Source organism: Apostichopus japonicus, chromosome 21 (genome assembly GCF_037975245.1).
Source record: "Apostichopus japonicus isolate 1M-3 chromosome 21, ASM3797524v1, whole genome shotgun sequence".
In the NCBI taxonomy this organism is placed as follows: domain Eukaryota; kingdom Metazoa; phylum Echinodermata; class Holothuroidea; order Aspidochirotida; family Stichopodidae; genus Apostichopus; species Apostichopus japonicus.
This window is the reverse complement of record NC_092581.1, coordinates 19,064,055-19,084,211: the sequence shown is the minus strand read 5'-3', so window position 1 is coordinate 19,084,211 and position 20,157 is coordinate 19,064,055. Positions and strand designations below refer to the sequence as shown.

Below are 20,157 nucleotides of genomic sequence, written 5' to 3'. Positions count from 1 at the left end.
TAGCCTTGAACCCCCCACCCCCCACCCCCCACCCCTTTTCTACCCCCAATCACGGAAATTCTTATCGGTTAATGTTTGTTGGTTGCAATGAATTTGAAATAAATTGTAAAAGGAAAAAGGAAACAAATACTTGAAAAGAATTGAATTTCTTGCCAATTAACTTTATTAATTACTGACTTAATTATACAGCTTTGTTTTATTACAGATTTGATGAATTAATCTCATAGAAAGTGCATGAATACAATGTTTTTAGTACCAAATAATAGAAAAAACAGAAAAAAAAAACATTTCAAATGATCAACTGGTTAAAACATATCTCAGCATACCGCAAGTTAACATATAAACTGTAATCATAAGTTGTCTTGAAATAAAATTCCAGCCAATGATTTGAAACCCCTATCTGCCCTCCTCCCCCCCACCCCCTGCCAAATCTAATGAACCCATCTAATTATTAGTAATATCAGATATGTAATAAATTTATCTTTTAACAATAGATTTATAATTGCCTCTCAGAAGACACAAACCCCAGCCATCTGTATTGATCTGTGTGATGTAGATAACTTTGATAAACAACTTCCCTGAATAGCGAAGAAAAATCTTTTATTCCATTTTTTGGGGGCATTTAAAAAAAAAAAAACTTATTTTAGAGATATCACAGATTTTGATGTACCCTCACACACAAAGATGAAGGCTTGGTCAAGTCTAAAGATGTCACCACCTCTGAGCTAAATGTTTTTCAATTTTATGACATTTTATGACATAACAGATTTACTAAACGAAAGCTCACAACAAGATACAAATTAAGATATCTCCAAAATGGGTCATGATTATTTTGAAGGCGTTTGGGGTAATTATTAATTATTATTAATTATTCATCACAACGATCCCTGTATCAGTTGCAAAAGATGATAACTTTGGATGATGTGTGTGTCTTTCGTCAGTGATGTCTTGAGATACAACCTGTAAAAGTATCTTTTGAGTTTGGGTCTGGACTTTTTTCCAAACTTATGGAGTATTAATTACTCAAAATAAAATTACAATTACTTTTAGATATCTTCACCAGAGAGGGCTTAATGAATGAAAATAAGCAATGGAGTTGATCTCAAGTTTATTGCCTGAACTCTCTTCTATATTCTGCCAGCTTAAACCTCAACGCAACATATCAAAATAAATGTTGCCAACTTGCCATAAATCCTACGATAATAATAATTAAGTCTTAAAATAACCCTGAGAAGGGTCCCGACACAGATGAAGGAAGTTCCTCACCATCCCTCCTCATCACCCCTCCTCACCACCCTCCCACCTCCAATCAATTCAGAACACTGATTTTAATGCATCATTGTACACCATCTCTTTACTCTCATGCCGTGGAAATAAACTTGAGAAAAAATAAATAACATTTAATAACTTTAATAACACTATTGTCTTAATTTGTGATTTTGAGACAGTCATTTCACACCCAAACCCGAACACAAACCTTATTTGTTGGCTAACATAGAGGGCCTACTTTATAACACTTTGAAAAGGTCATTACTAGTATTACCCAGAAACCTTTAGTATGCCAAAACTTGCTAAACTCTTTCATGGATGTTATGAAAAGTATTTAAATTAACATGAATATTCTGATCAGTCTGATGGCTGACTTGATTGCTCGAAAAAAGAATTGCTGGAAAGTTTTCTTGATTTTCAAGTCATACATGTATGGCCTTTTGTGTGGCAAAAATATCAACTTTAAAAACTTTGTGAATGTACAGTATCTGCCAAACGAGAATTAAGAGCAGTGAGATTTCTGAGTGAGAGAAAATGCCATAAAGTCAGTAATAGAAATGCTGGTTTTAAATGTTTGTAAATATGTGACCACTATTTGACAAAGTTTCTAGCCTATTTGAGGGCAATAGTAATGACCTTTAAATAGCAGACATATCATTGTACCAGGATTACCAGATAATTGACAACTTTCCCATCAAGATGAGACACCCTTAATATGCTTGTTCATGCACTTGTTATTGTATTAGTTTATATTTGGCATCATATTTTGGTTCTCAACGGTTTCATAATTTACTTCTACCATGCCTAGACTGAACTGGTAACCTTTAAACACAGTGCACCCTCTATGTCCACACCCCTCCGGTTCTACATGGTTTCGTAAGTTTTATCTTTGGTGATGAAATGAAACTAATGCATTAATTTATCAACTTTAAATTTCAATTTTTTGCTTTAAATTAGAATTTCTAAAATGGTAATAAATTAAGTGAATACACTTTTCCTAATGTGGAGATGAGAAATAATCATGCACCACCAAGACGAAATGACAGTAATTTTACAAAATATGCCAGAACATGGCTGACTGATTATACGTTTTGTACATTTTTATTTTTATTTAAGTGATCAGATTGAAACCCTTTCAACCCCTTTGTATCCCTTTGGGGGGGGGAGGTCGAAAAGTAGCTCCTAATTAGATATCAATTGTGCTCATGCTAGGCGGCGGCAGGTGGCTGCGCCCAGCATTTCTGAATGTCGCCCAGCACAAACAGTATTTTAAACATTTCCACCCAGCACTACTTTTAATGATTAAGTTAACAACTTTTACCGTTACCAAAATATGGGTGAATACTCGTCAGAAGTTAGCGCCAGAATAGGAAAAAGATAGAAAGTACCATTTGGTATCTAAAGCATACTTCATTTGCAAAAACTTTCCAGTGGGGAGGGGAACCCGCACCCTGAGACCCCTCCTCCAGGACGTGGATCACAATACCACACAAATCTGCCCGACACTCAAATATTCCTGAGCACATCCTTGCAGAGGGTGTTTTTCCTCGCAGATAGTTTTATTAATGTGATTAGATTAAAACCCTCCAAATTCCTTGTTTCCTATTTGGGTCTTAGTGGGATTTTTTTTTGGGGGGGGGGGGGTGAGTGGAGGTTGAAAAGTAGCTCCCTATCAGATATCAGTTCCCATGCTATCTCCAAAAATGGTGATTTTGAAAACTTTGCAACATTTTCTGAAGCTAATTTTGAAATACTGTATGCAATCAATCAATGGAATTTACTGAAAAGAAAGACAGACTTCATTACTTTTTCTTCTGCAGAAAATACTTTGCTGTAACTTTTAATTGAAAATTAACTTTGCTTACTGTTTATCCCAGTTTGGTGATATCACAAATGGAGTTTGTTCGTAATTCGAAACCTTGACCTCTGCCAACCATTAGTTCACAACACCAAAGTCCAAAAATGTATATAAACAATTGTACTATATATATATAGCAATGTTGCAATAGGCTGGCAACTGATACTGTTTTCCTAGAGATCTATAATTTTGAGTTAATTCTGCCCCCCCCCCTCCCTGTCTATCAAACACCAAGGACGACTTTTTAACCTCTTTCAAATCTGGAAATATAATTTAGGTTTCCAGTATATTATTTCCTGTGCACAGCTGTGAAAGATGTCGTTAAACATTACCGTCAATTCAGCCAGGATGCTTCCATTGCTATTAGTATGATTAAGTTCCTCTTGGCAGTACGAGCCTGAAGGAGTTCAGGACACAGTTAATATTTAGACAACAGTTTTGCTCCTCTATGAATGTAATGTTATCATACTGTATAACTCCTGTGTAATACTGCTCACTGTCATATAGTGTAGCGGTCTTAAATGCTTGTTTGCTTAAAGATGTCCTCCAGACTGGCTATGTTTGCATAGATACTGTCTAAATCGTCCTCGGAAACATCACCACAAGAAACGCTCCCCTTCAGATCCTCTTTACATTCCAGAGGTGTGGGAGGAAGGGTCCTGCTGTAGGCCATCGGCATAGGGCTCGAAGGCGCTAATTTAGAGTTTGAGGGTAGCGTCGAACAGGGGGAGGTCGTCAGTGAATGGAAATCATTCTCCTGAATTTGTCCGTTGCACAGAGGGTTCTCATGAAGGTTAGCTGCCGGTAGCGAGGGATGGAGCAAGTGCTCCGCTACTCTAGGGGGTCCGGTGACCCTTTGGTAATGGGATTGTAGGTTCGCCTTGTCTTGGGTGTACACGTTACCTTTTGACTTTTTACGGACCGGGGCGTACACACAGCAGACAGACCCGGAGTTATTATTGGATGTGTTAGAAGAATTCACAGGTGTCACGGTGGCTATCTGCGGAGCAGGCGTCTCGTTGGTCACGTGGTGATTGGTCGTCTGGGACATGGGCCCACCGTTCCTGGAGTGGACCACCACGTGGAAGGTGGCCTGCATCTCTTGAGATGAATGTACGTGGGTTGGAGGAAGGGGAGGGGCATTGTTGCCAGATGTGAGACTTACTTGGTTAGGACTATTGGGAGTTTCATAGAAATGAGATCCTTCACAATGAGCCACTCCATTCTGGCACTGCTCTGATTGGACGAAGTGAAGTTCAGTTATTCGAGAGTCGGCGTGGCGACGGGACGACTGCTTTACGGGTTTGCTGGGTTTGGGGTGCTGGTAAACTGGCGACCTACAGTTACAAACTTTAGGGGAGTATACCGCCACCAATATCAGCAACAGCATGATGAGGATGATACAAGCGTTCAGAAGTATCAAGGGACGAATATCAATGACATTTGGCGTGTCGTCGTTGGTTTCATAGATGATCGGTCGATCCGGACGGCCTTTCCCACCAGTGTTACCCAAGTCGTTTACAGTTGGACCAGTTATTTCTACCAGTCTGGTGATATTTCCGAGGGACCTCCCATCCACATTGACCTGACAACTGACCTCTACTTCCCCTTTCATCAGACTATCCTCCTTCAGATATAAAGTCTGTCCTCGGTCGGTGACGCCAAAATCTTTGGTATCCTTGATTACGACTTCACCGTTAACGAACCAGGTGGTATTTTGGACGGCATCGGACGTAAAATTTGGTTTGAGTCCGCATGTGAAGCTGATACTACCCTGGTTACCCTCCATCTCGTCAGCATCCATCACGGCATAGTTTTCAGCCATACCCATCGGTTCACCACTTTCGAGAGACGACACCATGGCTAACGGTGACAGAATGGTCAGGGGTCCGATGGTGCAGTTTCTCCGTTCCGCCAAGGCTGGACTCTCTGCTGTGCATACAAACAAGCTGTTCTGATGCAGAGGTGCTGCGTATGTGACATACCTAACCTGCACCATATTGTTGCCATGATGTACCATGTTATCGGAAGCTACACCATTATGATACCACGTAAGGGACGCTGGTGGCATTCCTCCTTTACTGACACAGGTTAATGATATGAGATCACCTGCAAAGATGGTAGTCATTCCGCCTTCAATGGTGCATTGTGGGTAACCACTCAATGGTGGCTGCACCACTTTAAGTTCCATCCTCTTACTGACAGATCCACACGAACATTGGTATTTACCGGCATCCTCCACGGTGACGTTGCTGATGCGCAAGAAATATTCACCTCTGGTCGCGTTTCCGACGACTGAAAACTTGTTCGGTTGGTTCTCGCGAACCCACCTCAGAATGGAAGTACCATCTGAGATGTATGTCTGTATGTTTGGACGGTACCACAAAACGTTGCAAGTCTGTTCAGAAGTGACGGCGCATTCTAAAGTAATCGTTTCACCAGATTTGGTCTCTCGGTCTGAGGGGACAGTACGAAAAACTTGAGCGGCAACATATTGGATTAATCCACATAAAAGAAACCAACTTATTCCTCTCGAAGAAAACATTTTAAATCCCATGTCGGAAACTTTTCCAGTAGAATTGACAAGATCTCTCTAACAAATGTAACACACAAGACACTTTGAGAAAAAGAATTCATCCATATGCAATATTTCAGGCCATTCAGGATTTCAAAAGGTATGTGTGAATCCTAGAAACATGTGGCAATTTTAAGTGAACTTGTATCCACTTATATTCCAACCAGTTGACCATGAAAGTCCTATTTCCAACTTCCAACTTAGTCAAGAAGTACTTCCACAAGAGAACCAATTTGTCTACTTTTACTAGCAAACATAACCTTGTTGATCTGAAACAAGTTAACTGATTTTACAGAGCTTGTTATTCCTTGATAATCCAGATGGAAAATGTGATCACTGCATCTGTGATTACGAGCCTGAGAGTGGAGAGAGTAGTGGCAGTATTTGAATCTATCAATCAAGCTGGAAAGCAACACAGCTTTCTGATGAGTTTTGATTGGTCACTGAGCACATCAATGAAAGAAAGTGGGTGGAGACTTTGGAGAAGTTATAATGGACTGATTCATTTTGTTTATGGGGGGATGGTTGTGTTTATGTATGAATGTACAGTACATTTACATTGTGAAGTGTGTATAATTTCTATGGTTGGTTTTAAAAGCTTCCTGTGAAGTTGGGTACTATTTCCATGGTAACACACTCTGAGGATCTTCACTATAGTTGAAATTGTAAACTGGGGTTAGTAAAAAGTCATTTTATTTATTCATGGAGGTAAAAACAGATTTATTAGTATCAAATCCAACAGTTAACAACAAGCTAAGTTTTCATTTGGAATCTATTTCTTGAAGTCAGAATTTTTTTGAGAGCAATTTGAACAGCAAAACATAATTATTCTTACTTAATTATTCATAATTTAGAATTTCCAAAAGGATTTGACTGTATGATGCTTAAAGGGACATTTCTGGAAAAAAATTTCAATGTGGTAGAGAAATAAAATATGGACTGATTGTAATGTTTTTTATTGTTCTTACAACATATCGCAATTAATGTTGTACCTAAAGTCAGCTTTTAAGGTATAACTACATTTGTTTAGTAACACAAAATCTTCTAATTTTCTTGTGTTTTGAACTAGAGACAAATATTTAATAAAGATATATGACTATTGGTATTGCTTCATTATTATTACATTTTTGGGATAGAATTACATTAACAGCTCATTTAAAACATTTACTTAGAAGAAAAAAAAACAATAAAATTAGATGAGCAAACAAGGGATTTTTTTCCAGAAACAAATGTTACATCTGGGCCATTTTCAAGAAAGGCAGAGAGAGAAAAAAAATTCAGCGACTGTGTAATTCGATCTAGGTAGTGAGATATGATCTGCCATCTTGTTGGCGCCGACTAGCATCCACGAATAGAAGGGCCGTTACCCTTAGAGATTCGCCTGTTAATGCTGGAAAAAAGTGACCTTTCTGTCTAAATTTAATTTTGGGGGCTTTAAATTGATACTGTCTTGAATTTCTCATGAGATTTTGGCTGCTTCCTATGTCAGAGGGGTTATCAGTGATGCGTGGCTTGTACTGTGTGGCTGCTTTTGTCTAGCGAGAGGAGAGATTGTTCCCTCTTGCGAGATCAAAAGAGACATGGAAAAATTTAGGGATTGAAAGATGTGCTGAAATTATAGATTTCTGTTTTTTTTTCATTTTTTTTTTTCATTTCTCTTTTTAAGTATTTTACGAGTCGTGATATGAGTTTTTACAACTGATGATAAAAACCGATCGGAGGATTAATTACTCTGAATAATTGCAGAAGTTTGGAGCGCAAATTGAGAGACTGAGAGATGAAGTTTGACTAATGGAAATTTTGGGATGAATGGTAAAATAAGCATGTCATTTGTAATGAACTTCAAAGAGTTTGGTAATATAGGTTTTTTCACTTGGGGGGGCGGGGGGGGGGCAGGGATGGGAGGGTTGCATTGATACATTGCCTATAAGATCCCAGTTACATTGATGATATTCATAAATCTTTTGTGCACATCAAAAGAAAGTGTTACTGTCTGTCGTAGAGAAGTAAGTACTTTTGCTTAAATTAGGGTCATTTATCCAAATCGAGGACGAATGCAGTAAATATAGACTTAGTTCGGGTAGACTACTACAACTGCAAGTATGGATAGGTTTACAGTATGTGATTTATCATATGGATCAATAAACGGTACTGTTATGATGCGGGGAAAATCACAACATTAGTGTTGAAAAAAGGAAATGCATGGGTTTAGGGCAGGGTTGTCCAACCTTTTGCAGAGGAGGGCCACATGGAATGATTATGATGAAGGGGGGGGGCCGCATGAACCCTACGCTCGATTTTTCGATAAAACAGATGAATAAAGTTCAGCCGCCCCCTCCTCCGCTGAGAGAGTGTCACACAAACTGACCTGTATGCAGGTTTTTGGACCCAGAAGGTTCAAATGATTGATTATATAGCTTCAAATTGTTATCAATAAATCTGCTCACTAAAATTTCGCACGGTAGAGCATCTCTGGCGGGCCGGACGCAACCCTGCAGCGGGCCGGACTGTGGCCCGCGGGCCGTAGGTTGGACAACCCTGGTTTAGGGTTTTATGTCAGAAGAAACCAAAAAATGTATCTGTGGAGTAATACTTGGGGATACAGTGATGTAAGCTTTTGTTGAAGTCAGCTTGTGTTGATGTCAGCTTGTGTTGATGTCAACTTGTGTTGATGTCAGCTTGTGTTGATGTCAGCTTGTGTTGATGTCAGCTTGTGTTGATGTCAGCTTGTGTTGATGTCAGCTTGTGTTGATGTCAGCTTGTGTTGATGTCAGCTTGTGTTGATGTCAGCTTGTGTTGATGTGTTGATGTCAGCTTGTGTTGATGTCAGCTTGTGTTGATGTGTTGCTATAGTCTTTTACCACAAATTTGTTTTCAGTAATTGATGAGACGGTTGAATGGGAATCTGTTAGCATGTAGGGAGGCAAACTATTACAATGTCTATTTTATTCATATGTTCTTGTTTTCTTTACAAACCTTGATCAAATAAATTATTGAGATATTTTATATCATTAATGGAATAAAAAAAACTAATGGTGTCCCCCCCTACTCCCCCCTCTAATCTATCATCTAGTCCATGTCAATTGACAATTCTGCATTCCTCTAAACAACGGTCCACACCAAAGTCATCCACTGGATGATCCATGTTTGCACTATAAATCATCTAAACAGGACCATATGCACACAGAAATGTGGTAGTTTTCATGATTTATCGCAAACGATTGGATGGCATATCATTTTAAGTTTATAACACTAAGTACAAACTAGAAGCCTTTTTGTGACAATTTAGTGTACTCAGTTTGACGCTGTTGACAACGTTTTAAATGTCTGAAAATTTTCTTCTAATTAAGAAATAGTTTTAAAGTGAGCTTTTGAAAGTCAGATGTAAGAACAGACATTTTGTTGTATCAGTTAAATGAATTAAAAGTAATAATTCATTCTCCAATTCAATAAAATGATTAGTTTCATAAACTTAGCCGGACTAGTCAAATTCCATTCCAAAATATGAGGGAAAAAGTAAGAGACCAAAAAAATGGTAAAATATCAAACCTGCTATTTACACATAATTAATACTAACATGTAATAGTGTGGAAATACTGTAACAAAATATTTTTGAGTGCTGAAAGATATCATTAATTTGATACTTCATCAGTTAACCTTTTTGTTAACATTTTGTGAAAAACTCTGGTAGAGTGTCTTTTAACAGTTCAATCAATTGTAGTCTAAGTTTTTGAGAAATGCTCAATTGCTCTTGGTGAAAGTGTGGACCGAACACTCACAAGAAACTAGCTAATTCATTGCTCAATTTACAGAGAATGGCAGTAGCAAGCCCGCCCAGTGTGTAAAACCAGTCAAGGACATGCTCTTAGCCAACCTTGAGTGTTTTACAATGGGCTCTCTTCACCCTACAGCAAAATAAACATTTCACAAGAGTCATTTCACTGAAGAAAAATTTGCTAAAATGAGTTTTAGGTCCTATTAGCGGGTGACCTTTGGCACTTTTGATTAACGACTTGTTGATACATAAATAGTAAGGTGGCCTTTGTATTCTTATGGAAAGGTTAGCTGTTCTTTTTAATTGTTATTATTTTTATTATTTTTCTTGGTACTCAAAGTTTGCTTTTCTTATTTCTGTTCAGAGTTGAAAATTGGTAAATGATGCATGGCTCTTTTTCTTGGTAGGGTTTTGAAGGCTCTTCCTCCCAATAAATTATTTATGAGGATAAAAATTCAAAGAAAGTGTTCTCCCATTAGCAGAAAAGTGGTTTATCACCACCTACTGTACCCATTAAAATGGCTTTTGTTTTTCATCCTCTTGGTCAAGGATAATGTCTGAACATTGTCCTGATTCCTGAGACCGGTGGAGAAAGTGGTTTGACCATATTTTTTTAGTAATTTGCAAAGGAAACAAACTTTTTTCTGGGACAGGAAATATCTAGAAATTCATGGCCGTCACATTTTCTGTGATGTTAATTTATGCTAATTGTTCATTATCGATACCGAACGACATTTGATTGATGCCTTTGTAATTAACAAAACAAAACATTAGTGGTTATATCCGTGAAAATATATTATGTTGTTCATAGAACCTTTTGGGGAATAGGACTGATTTTCCAATTCTTGTATTATCAGAATCCTTGAAAGTTGCATGTGTTTCTGAACATGTATTTTATTCTACCTATAGAGGATCATCCCATTATTGTCTATGGGGGAGTTACTAAACAAGCATGACTTGATGAGGTGTTGAATCAGTCTTTGTTTTGGTTTAGTGCATCCTGTTCTATACCTATGTTATAAACTTGACCTTTCTAAGCCATCATAGGACCTATTAGAAATGATAACTACTAGAGGTCTCTCTCAGTTCGAGAAACAAAAGGCTCTCAGTTCCTGGTGTATCGTCTGCCTCTGGCTATTAGGGGTAGTACCGTGAGAACATATCGAGAGCGAGAGAGAAAGAATTTAGTTTCTAGATTCAAGTGAAGAGTGATCACTGATCAGTAGGATCGAAGGGATTTCGTTTTCAATCTTCGTGTCCTATATGATGTTTAAAAGTTATGCACCGATTTAAAGTAAATTAGTGTTGCCCTCAAAATATGCTAAAAGCAACATAATTTTTTTTTTTTTTTTTAATGCAGGGGCTAATATAATGGAAAAACCTGTTAAACGATTAAGTCCACCTTGTAAAGGTTACTCTTGCATCAGTCAGTTTTTTTAAAAATGATCTGTGGACTATCTTTTTGAAACTGGCAAAATTTGATCCAAATCTTGGTTGTGATTTATTGTTTAATGAAGACATTCGACATTTGTCCACCAACTACTTTCACACTTTTTTTTTTTAAGTTGTTGTCCAGTGAAAGGACAAAATTGTAATTGTAAAAGTGGAAATAGTTTTACTTCAAAAACCCCAGAGCAAAAGGCTTACATACCCTAAACCAGGTGCATAAAAATTATATATAGATATTTATGCAGTAATATTGAGCTATCAACATCTTCAAATGATAGAATTTCAATATTTATACTATTTCAAGGAGCCTGATCTGTTTTCAAAACCCCACAAAATGACCAAAATTGTTTTTAGTTTGATAGGAATGGGATATACATATGGGACAGTTAGGACATTGGCCATGTTTCAAATTGGAACCAGAAGTGGAAGGAGGAGTGGACATCAGGTGATAAACATTTAAGAAACATTTTCGGCTATTACCTCCAGTCCCCTCCCCTCCGACTTCAATGTGAAACAAAACAATAATAAGTTTCTCTTAGATAAGGTTTGTAGCAAAATGATCAGATCTTATTCTCCTGGGATGGTTATTGTTCTTGATGATGATCTCCAAAGGAGGTAATGTTAATGAGTTATTAACTTTGATAGATTCATCAGCTAGGGTTATCTCAAAACTTTGATTTGCCCGGGAGCACTTCCATGAATTTACTTCGCTCCTCCCATACCTGTTTCCTCACATCTGAGCACTCTTGCCAGAGTGAATTGGGAACCTTTTAACACAACATCTAATTTGGACAGTTTAACTTCATTAAAATCCTTTTCCTTGTCTTTTCTTTTTTAAAAGAGAAGGAGAGTGCAGTCATTGTGTGGAGACATGTAAGGGAGTTGCTTGAAAATATCCAACATACTTAATGTTTTGAGATATTATTGTTTGGAATGTTTAAATGGGGAATTTTTAGCTGATTTTTACCAATTTTTACCCAGGATATGTTAAACTGAGGAGTTGATGTATTAATTAACCAAATCTATTACATAAAATATATAGATAATACAAAGAAAAATAGTAACATAAATCAAAACACCAAAAGGTCAAAATTAATATATAAGGTAAGGGTTTATGAATATGTGTAAGCAAAGGTTATAAAGGTATAAAAGAGAACATGAAAGAAATGATCAATATAATTGTGATCAAATATAAAACTGATGTAATGTGTGTATAGTGGCAATAATTTTGTGTTTTTGTGAAGAAAACAAGTTATATTTTATAATTTTCATTCCTGGAAGTGTCAGGGCACGTCATCCACAAATCAATTTTTTTGGTGTGGAAAATTGGGAAGCTTTGTTAATTTCTCAGAAGCAAATTAATTGGTAAGATCAAATTAATACATTTTTATAAATTTGTCAAACATGGGAGTGTGCTACCGTCATAACCTGTGAAAGAGCAGTTTTGTTAAGTGGTAACCTCAGGATCGGTAGGGATCTTCACGTAGTTGGACAAGATTACCAAACTAAGGACAAATGATTGTGTATTTAACCCAGCAGGGGTAGGCCAACAGCCCCCTAAGGTGTCATCGTTGAAAGGGGGGTATCTGAAGAGGCCTTGTCCTTGATGACATGAGTTGATCAATCAGGTCATTTCATGGTGGTTTTGGTGTCCCGGGTGGCCGGCATATGACAGTTTATGATATCACCAGTGTGTGTGTATAATACTGTAGTTAGATATCAGCTTCATGTGCTGTTATTAATAACAGATGGCAAACCATTTGATATCTGCTTATACTGGGCGGAGATTTGTAACTTGTACTGTAGCAGCTTATAGTGTTGCTGATATTGTTGCTCAACCACAGTGTTGCATGTAGGTTATACCTTAAAGGGGCGGCATCAACAGTAAGGGCAAGTGATATAAAGCATCGTTTCATACGGTGCTGGAAAGGGGTTTAGACAAGGACCAAACTATGGTTGTCTCCTGTTGTGATCTATTAATGGAAACTTTGTGGTAGTGGTTTACAATGAAGTACAGTGAAATGTAAGAAAGAAACATGTGAACTAGTTGTCATGGATTTATACACTGACAGTTTGCCAAAACTTCAAGAGACATTTATACAACGTAATACTCAAGTACACACAGCAGATGATTGGTAAGCTGTGACGAATTATGTTTCATGACCACAACATACCGCATTCATTAACTGTAAATGTAAAACCAGGTCTCTTTACAGGTCTAGAAGTTTAAGAAAAATTACGTTTTTAAGTCAATCATTTTTGTATATTTTAAGTTGGGATCAATAAAGGTGAATTTTGTGATTGCCCATAACATTACAGAGATCATTTTTGTCATACAATGCAACTATATACATGTAGTTGACGGATCAACTATGCATATATGCATATGAGGTTAAATGAGCCAACAGAACATAGTCCAATCAATTCTTCTTTGTTTTCCTTCTAATAGAAGACAGAAGAAAAGGTTGTGGTACTTAGTAAAGACCTAACTTTGCAGCCATGCAATCACTTGCCTTGTCCAAGTCCTTTTAATAATCATATACAGTCATTGGCGTAGGAGCCTCATTTGATTTGGGGGGGCTGTAACGACTTTCCCGAAAAATATAACCAAAATTTTTTCGCGCGCTCCGCGCGCGTTCCACATGTTAATGTGCATATCATATAGGCATCCATCAGTTATTACATCACCTGCCAATAACATAAAATCATTTTCCGTCTTATTACCCTTCCATATTGGTTAGAATTTTTAGGGAAGTCGTTACAACAATAATGATAATAATAATAATAATATAAGTTTAACCATTGAAAAACACGTTGCAAATTCTTCATCTTTCACTAGGTGCCAGTGGCGGAGCTAGGGGGTATTGGTCAGGGGGGGGAGAATGGTCTGTAGGGGCGCTTTTGACACTATCTAAGCGGAGCGCCACCACAGGTTGGCGCGGAGCATACAGAAATTTTTTGAGTAAAGTTACTCCCTAAATCGCCGGAAATGACCCTTTCCGGGCCTTGCTAATTTGCAGATAAACGAAGAATAAATAGGTGTCATCGCCATTTGTCAGAAAGTTGCACCAACAAAATGTGACAAATGTCAATAGGTATTTCAGAGCGCAATAAAAAAGTCAATAATCGCGAATAAGTAAAAAGTGGTAAAAAGCTGAAAGGGCGCCAGCAGTCCATTTGAGTCCGCCAGGGGGGCATCCGCCCCCTTTGACTGTATGGACGCTCCGCCACTGGTAGGTGCACGCAAAATTCTCAGCATATTGCCCAAATTTTCACCAAAAAAAATTGGAAAAAAAATGCAAATTATTATTCTTTCAGTAGGTGCCCGAAAAAATTCTCAGCATATTGCCCGAATTTTCACCAAAATATTGAAAAACACATTGCAAATTATTATTCTTTCAGTAGATGCCCGAATAATTCTCAGCATATTGCCGAATTTTCACCCCAAAAAAAATGAAAAACACATTGCAAATTATTATTCTTCCAGTAGGTGCCCGAAAAATTCTAAGCATATTGCCCGAATTTTCACCAAAAAAATTGGTTGGGGGGGCTGCAGCCCCCCCAGCCCCCCCCCGCCTCCTACGCCTATGTATACAGTAGGACAATGTTTCTTGTTACACTTTTCCGGACCTCCTCAGTTGTGGAGAAAAATATGAAACGTCCACAAAACACTGCAGGGAATTTATTATTGTAGAACATACATACATCTCTCCCAGATTGACCGAGTGATCTCAGCTCAAAGTTCATAAGCAGGTGCTTGTAAGTTTACTGACCGGTGGGGTTGGTCTCGCGAAACAGTGGCAAGACGCGTGGTACAAATAGATGAATCACACTTTTCGTAATAAAATTTCTGACAACGATTGTTCAAGGTTTTGGCATGCAAAGGTATAGTTTAATGCACAGTGGAGAAAAATACGTAAAAAGGGCAAAAAAGGATATATAAAGAAAAGAAATTCACAGCTGGTGATGGCACGTGTGGTAGAGCCAGAGTTTTATCATGATAAGTTTGCAATGACAACTGCTGAAGGTTGTGGTAAGAGCAACTTTGTTTGAACGGCAACAAACTTGACATAAACCACAGTACGTTCTATTCATACTGTAGAGAAACTTTTCTTAAATAGTCCAGGCTACAAAATACAGCTATACTATGCCTGACAGCTTTTAGTTTTTATTACTAGAGTTTTTAATAAATATATTTAGCTGAACTTTGCAATAGTGAAATCTTTTCTGGCATAAATAATGAGGATGTATTTGGTTGTGGTTATAAGATGGCTACAAGCCTAGCATTTAGGGGGGTCTGTTTGGTCCATATGGATGAAGGTGTCAAAGAAAATATGGCTTTCGGTCTCTGATAGCCGGAGCTAATACACCACCGATACCACACTTGTGAGAATCACAAGCTGCCTTCTTTAATAGGGATAGTACTTTCACCCCCTGGTATCTATAAACAGACAGACTGAGAACGGGAAGCAATTTGGGCCTAATCGTATGACATCACAACAATGCGTACTTATTAAAGCTACAGGCAGTATTGAAATGTAGTCAATAATCACAAATGGTTCTATCTACATACATAGAGATTGGAGGGTTGGAAGTAGATGTAAACAGCAGAGGGGAGTGGCATGGTCCTATAGTGATGTTATCTTACAATTCGTATGCAAACTATTGCTGCTCCTTGGGTTGTCATCTGTGGTCTGGACCAAATATGTCAGACATTTGAAATTGTGATCACTCAAATTTAAGACATCAAGTAGTACATTATACAACCCATGTTCAATGCTGTGTCGTCCTTGGACAGCAGAGGTAGTTTATTCTTTCGTCTCCTCGACACTCCTAGAGCTGGGAATAAGTTAGGGAGTCCGAATCTACCTCATGTAATGTCCTACTGGAAAGATTTATCAATTATAGCCATTTTGAAATTTTAGCAATTTTAAAATTTTGAGCCACTATATACATTTTAGCCACACATTGTAGAATTTGGTAGAACTGTTGCTAAAAAAAATGTTATGGGGGGGGGGGGATTGAGGGAGGGATCTTTTATGTTTTTCTCAGGGCTAGCTGGTCTACTTTGTAAGTATGATCTTGACCTACCTGGTCTTTGTAAGTGTCTTTAAGTATGTTTGTAAGTATTTATGTAAGTATTTGTGCAGATGTATTTGATTTTATTCCTATAGCTTAGTACTAAGTGACATTTCTAGAAGTTGCAAGTTAACCAGCCATTGGAGATAATTTCACTGATCATTGTATGCAATTAACTTGGAGTATAATATTACATAAATTATATAATTCGAAATAAAACAAAACTGTTAGCAAACTGCTAATTCACTTAAGAGCTTGTGTAAATAATGTGGTAAAGTAAGCAGGGCCTGACGTTTTGATCCTAGCAGGATCTTCTTCAGAGGCTGAAATGCCACTGAAGACGTGAAGAAGATCCTGCTAGGATCAAAATGTCAGGCCCATAAAATAATTCTGTAATCATCATTTTTCGCTTCTTCAAACTCACTGAAATATTGACAGAACTTTTAGAATTGCCTTACTAAATTTGCTCACAGAAACCAATACAGGCCTCAATACAGACCTTAAAGGTTTGTCAAAAGAATTTGCAAAGATTTTTGGTAATTTGTTTATGAAAAATGTAGTCAAATAAACAGGCAATTTAATACTCCATTCATCTTTTCCGTCAATCGTTCCAACGTTCATATGCAGCTTTAACCAGACTGTCACCGACTGCCTGAACATTCTTCCTGAAGAAAACATGTTTGATATAATGAGGGCATTATATCAACCCTGTCTGTTTTGTACTCCCCTTTTCCTATAATGGAATCTCCCTCCTCATTGTCTGTGCCACTAGCATGTTCTCCATTAGAGTAATAATAATAGTATAAAATATGAATTTTTTTCTTTTCTTTACTCAATTTCAAATACTTTCCTGTTCCGATGATATATTAAATAAAGATGTTTACTTTTAATTCCTCTTTTGTGAGGCTTCCTTTTTCAACTGTTACAGCACATTTCTGTGGTTAAAGACATATTCAAATAAAACTCAACCATTAATTCTCCAGGGATATTCCTAACAACCCTCCCCCTCAAAAATTCAACTTCGTGCTAGGAATAATACTTTGATGGATTCTTTCTTCTGAGTTATTGAGAGCGGAAATTTAAAATGGGTAATCATGTTTGTTCAGCAGTTTAAGTTGAAGGGAAGGAGGAAATACTTCAGATATTTTAATAAAGACTTCTTTGATATGATTTCTGAGTATCCATTGTTCCCTACTCCAGCACGGAGAGCGGACTAACTTTTCTCGATCGCTTTGGTGAGATAAGGGCATTTGACTCTTTTCATACTGCCCTATGGCATAACCCTCAAAAGTATATCAAAACATGAAATGCAGATATTTGTATGTCAAAATTTTGAGAAATAAAATATCAGCTTAAAATTTGAATGGCATGTAATTTCATAGATGACATGTTTGGAATAGGGCCATACAAGTAAACGAAAAAATAAACAAAAATGGTAATTTATGTTTACATGTCTGGCTTGACATATCTAGAGCTGTACTGTTCTTTTTTTTTCATACAGTCTTTCTGTCTCCCATAATTCCCTCTCCCAATTTTTCAGTCTGAATTAACAAATCTGTTTGGAGATTTGTGGAAAATATGCTAGACAGTCAATTAATGGTCGTGTGTACAGACTCAAAAATGTCTCATTCTTCCATCTAATTAAATATACCTCATTGTTTTATTTATGATTAATAGGCAGACGGTCCATGCTTGTGCATTTGAATGCTCTTGACAAATATGTTAACATTTGATAAATTTGGGGGCTATTCCAGTATTCCGATGACCATAATTAGAAGATCACTTTTGTGGGTTCTATAAAATCCTCCCGTCCCACAGTACATTATCTGAAAGAGTCTACAAGGCAGTATTTCCTGGTCTAGCCATTTCATATAACATTTCCATGAATTTTGAATATAGAGTGTTTTTACCTAAATTTGTCTTAAACCTGTGATAAGGAAGCCACTGTTTCATTTATGTTCACATTGGTGGTTGAGCTTCATATTACACCTTAGTGAGTAAAAACACCTTTAATTCCTTTTTTTTCAAAGCGTCAAATAAGATTTGAGGTTAACAGAGGTCAAAGGTTAATAGAGGTTACTATGATAACCTCCAAAAGTAAAGGTTACATGAACTCCATGCTTGATATGAACAAACCTTGCTTATCAGTAATGGTCAAATCTTGTAATTCTCGGCTGCAGTGTTGTTTTAATATACTTTATGCTTTCATAGATAATAGTCAAGAATCACTAATGATGCCATTCTGGTTGGTCTTAATGGCATATTTGGGGCTTTAATATTTGTTCACTTGAAACTGAATTGGAGAACAACAAACTTTTTGCAGGGAAGCCCATGCAGCATTAAAGAATATACAGTAATACAGACATAATACCCTCACTTTAAAGGTTAAATGTACTTAGGCACTTCAACATATAACCCTTAAATGATCAACTTGTCAACTTAAAGTGTTTAGAAATGCCATTTGATCTCCACTAATCTCATTCTTGAGGCAAACTACCCTCCAGATTTCTCTGAAAAGAAGACAAAACCCAGATGAATCTTTCTCCCTGTGTGTGGTTGGGTTTGTTTCAAGGCCCAGCACTGTGCAAGGCTGACCTTCAGTGTATACTAATCATGCCTGCTGATATATGGTAAAGCACACAAAGGAGTTGTAAACTGTGGTTTCATGCACTGAGGATGAACATAAAGAGAGTAAACTTATTAGAAAGTTCATTGGTTTATCATAAACCCCAGCCTGGGGGGTGTGGGGGGGAGGGGGTAACTGTAAGTGAAACCTGGAGCAGGGATCTATTCTTCTTCACTCTTGTCTGGCTTGAAATGTTCAGGCTGAGACTTTCATGTTTGAAAGATAGGATTGTTAATCAAAATTACAGTTTGAATTGTTGCCTGAAAGGTAATGAGGGGGCTAGTGAAGAAGTTAGTATGGATTGAATCGGGATGTGTGATCTTTGGCTTCGGCTTTGAGTACAACATTTCTGTAAGCTGTCCTGTTGGAGGAATCTTACCGTAATTACCGACTTTGCGATTTGCGTGATAGTCATTGCCGACTTTGCATGGTCGGTAAGAGTGACTCCATAGTTTCCCCTTTCTATCGGGAATCCAAAAATTGATACTATGTGACTTCTCTTGCAAATGTTTGTTTCTTGTAGTATTCATCTGGCTATAATTGATTAAATATCACCAAACTTGCTGACATGCTTCATTCAGTTGCTATAAACCATTTCATCTTGTTTCAAATGTATCCATGATAGTGTATTCTACTGACGACAGCTTTGCAGTTTGTGGAGAGTGGCAGCTTATATAATGATCCCGTCCGTTTCTCTCCCTCTCTTTCTCCTTGTACAAATTATGAAAAAATTGAGTTAAATCACACAATGTTATTCTACTGCATAGCATAGTGATGAGTTGATTGTTTGTGTGTCGTTGAAGGTCTCTGTGAGGAAACATATATATATATTGATGACGGTGGCTGCTCTACAATGCTGCTAGAACGTCAATCTCAAGTGACCGTTATTTGACCAATTTCTAGCATAATTGGGATCATCACTGGTCACAATTAATCGGCTGTATGCAGATGTTTGCACACATTCTATAACTTGCAGTTGCCAATGGTTCATTCAACCCAGGTTGGCAGTCAAGGAAACTCACACCCTTATTTGTGAAACCAATTAATAATTTTTTTCTTCTACTTTTTGTTAACTCTGCAGATGCATAAAGATGACCAGCAGTTTATGGAGGCTTTCAGTAAACTCCTGGATTGTTGGACCACTCTCCTGTCTCGTGTCGAGTCCTACCCTCAAAACTTTTTCCAGCAGCATGCTAACCAGATCTTCAACACATACCTCCAGTGTCACCTGTCTGTTCCCGAGGGAACCAGAAACCAGGTACACTCTGCTCATGTGCCCCCCCCCCCCCTTCATGACATTTTGAACAAAAGCAACGTGAAATAATTCCGTATTAATGTATGAAGATTGTTTAAATACCTTGAAATAGTCTTGTTGTGTCTCAAAAGTAATGTTATAAAAATGTAACCCCCCCCCACTTCGGAAATGACCACTCTACCTATTAAATAGACCGCCACCTTATTTTGTGTACAAAACTCTCGGGCAGGTAGAAGATGCTATCGTCATATATATCAAGTAACTATTGCAG

General features: G+C 37.6%; 2 protein-coding genes across 3 annotated transcripts in view; one reads left to right on the top strand and one right to left on the bottom strand.

Annotated features, from left to right (window-relative positions):
- The window catches only part of LOC139962400 (exportin-4-like), a 68,795-nt gene that overhangs the window by 27,893 nt on the left and 20,745 nt on the right, over positions 1 to 20,157 (top strand). For both annotated transcript variants that reach the window (XM_071962309.1, XM_071962310.1), the window contains exon 10: positions 19,713 to 19,889. In XM_071962309.1, the coding sequence (XP_071818410.1) occupies positions 19,713 to 19,889 (177 nt within the window). The remainder of the gene's footprint in view (positions 1 to 19,712; positions 19,890 to 20,157) is intronic.
- LOC139962403 (uncharacterized) lies at positions 141 to 6,513 on the bottom strand. Its single transcript, XM_071962317.1, has one exon. It carries the CDS (start codon positions 5,682 to 5,684, stop codon positions 3,645 to 3,647), a length of 2,040 nt encoding a protein of 679 aa, XP_071818418.1. The 5' UTR covers positions 5,685 to 6,513; the 3' UTR covers positions 141 to 3,644.

Bases quoted from the DNA above. Each gene is read 5' to 3' on its own strand.
- LOC139962403 (XM_071962317.1), bottom strand. From the start codon at position 5,684: ATGGGATTTAAAATGTTTTCTTCGAGAGGAATAAGTTGGTTTCTTTTA.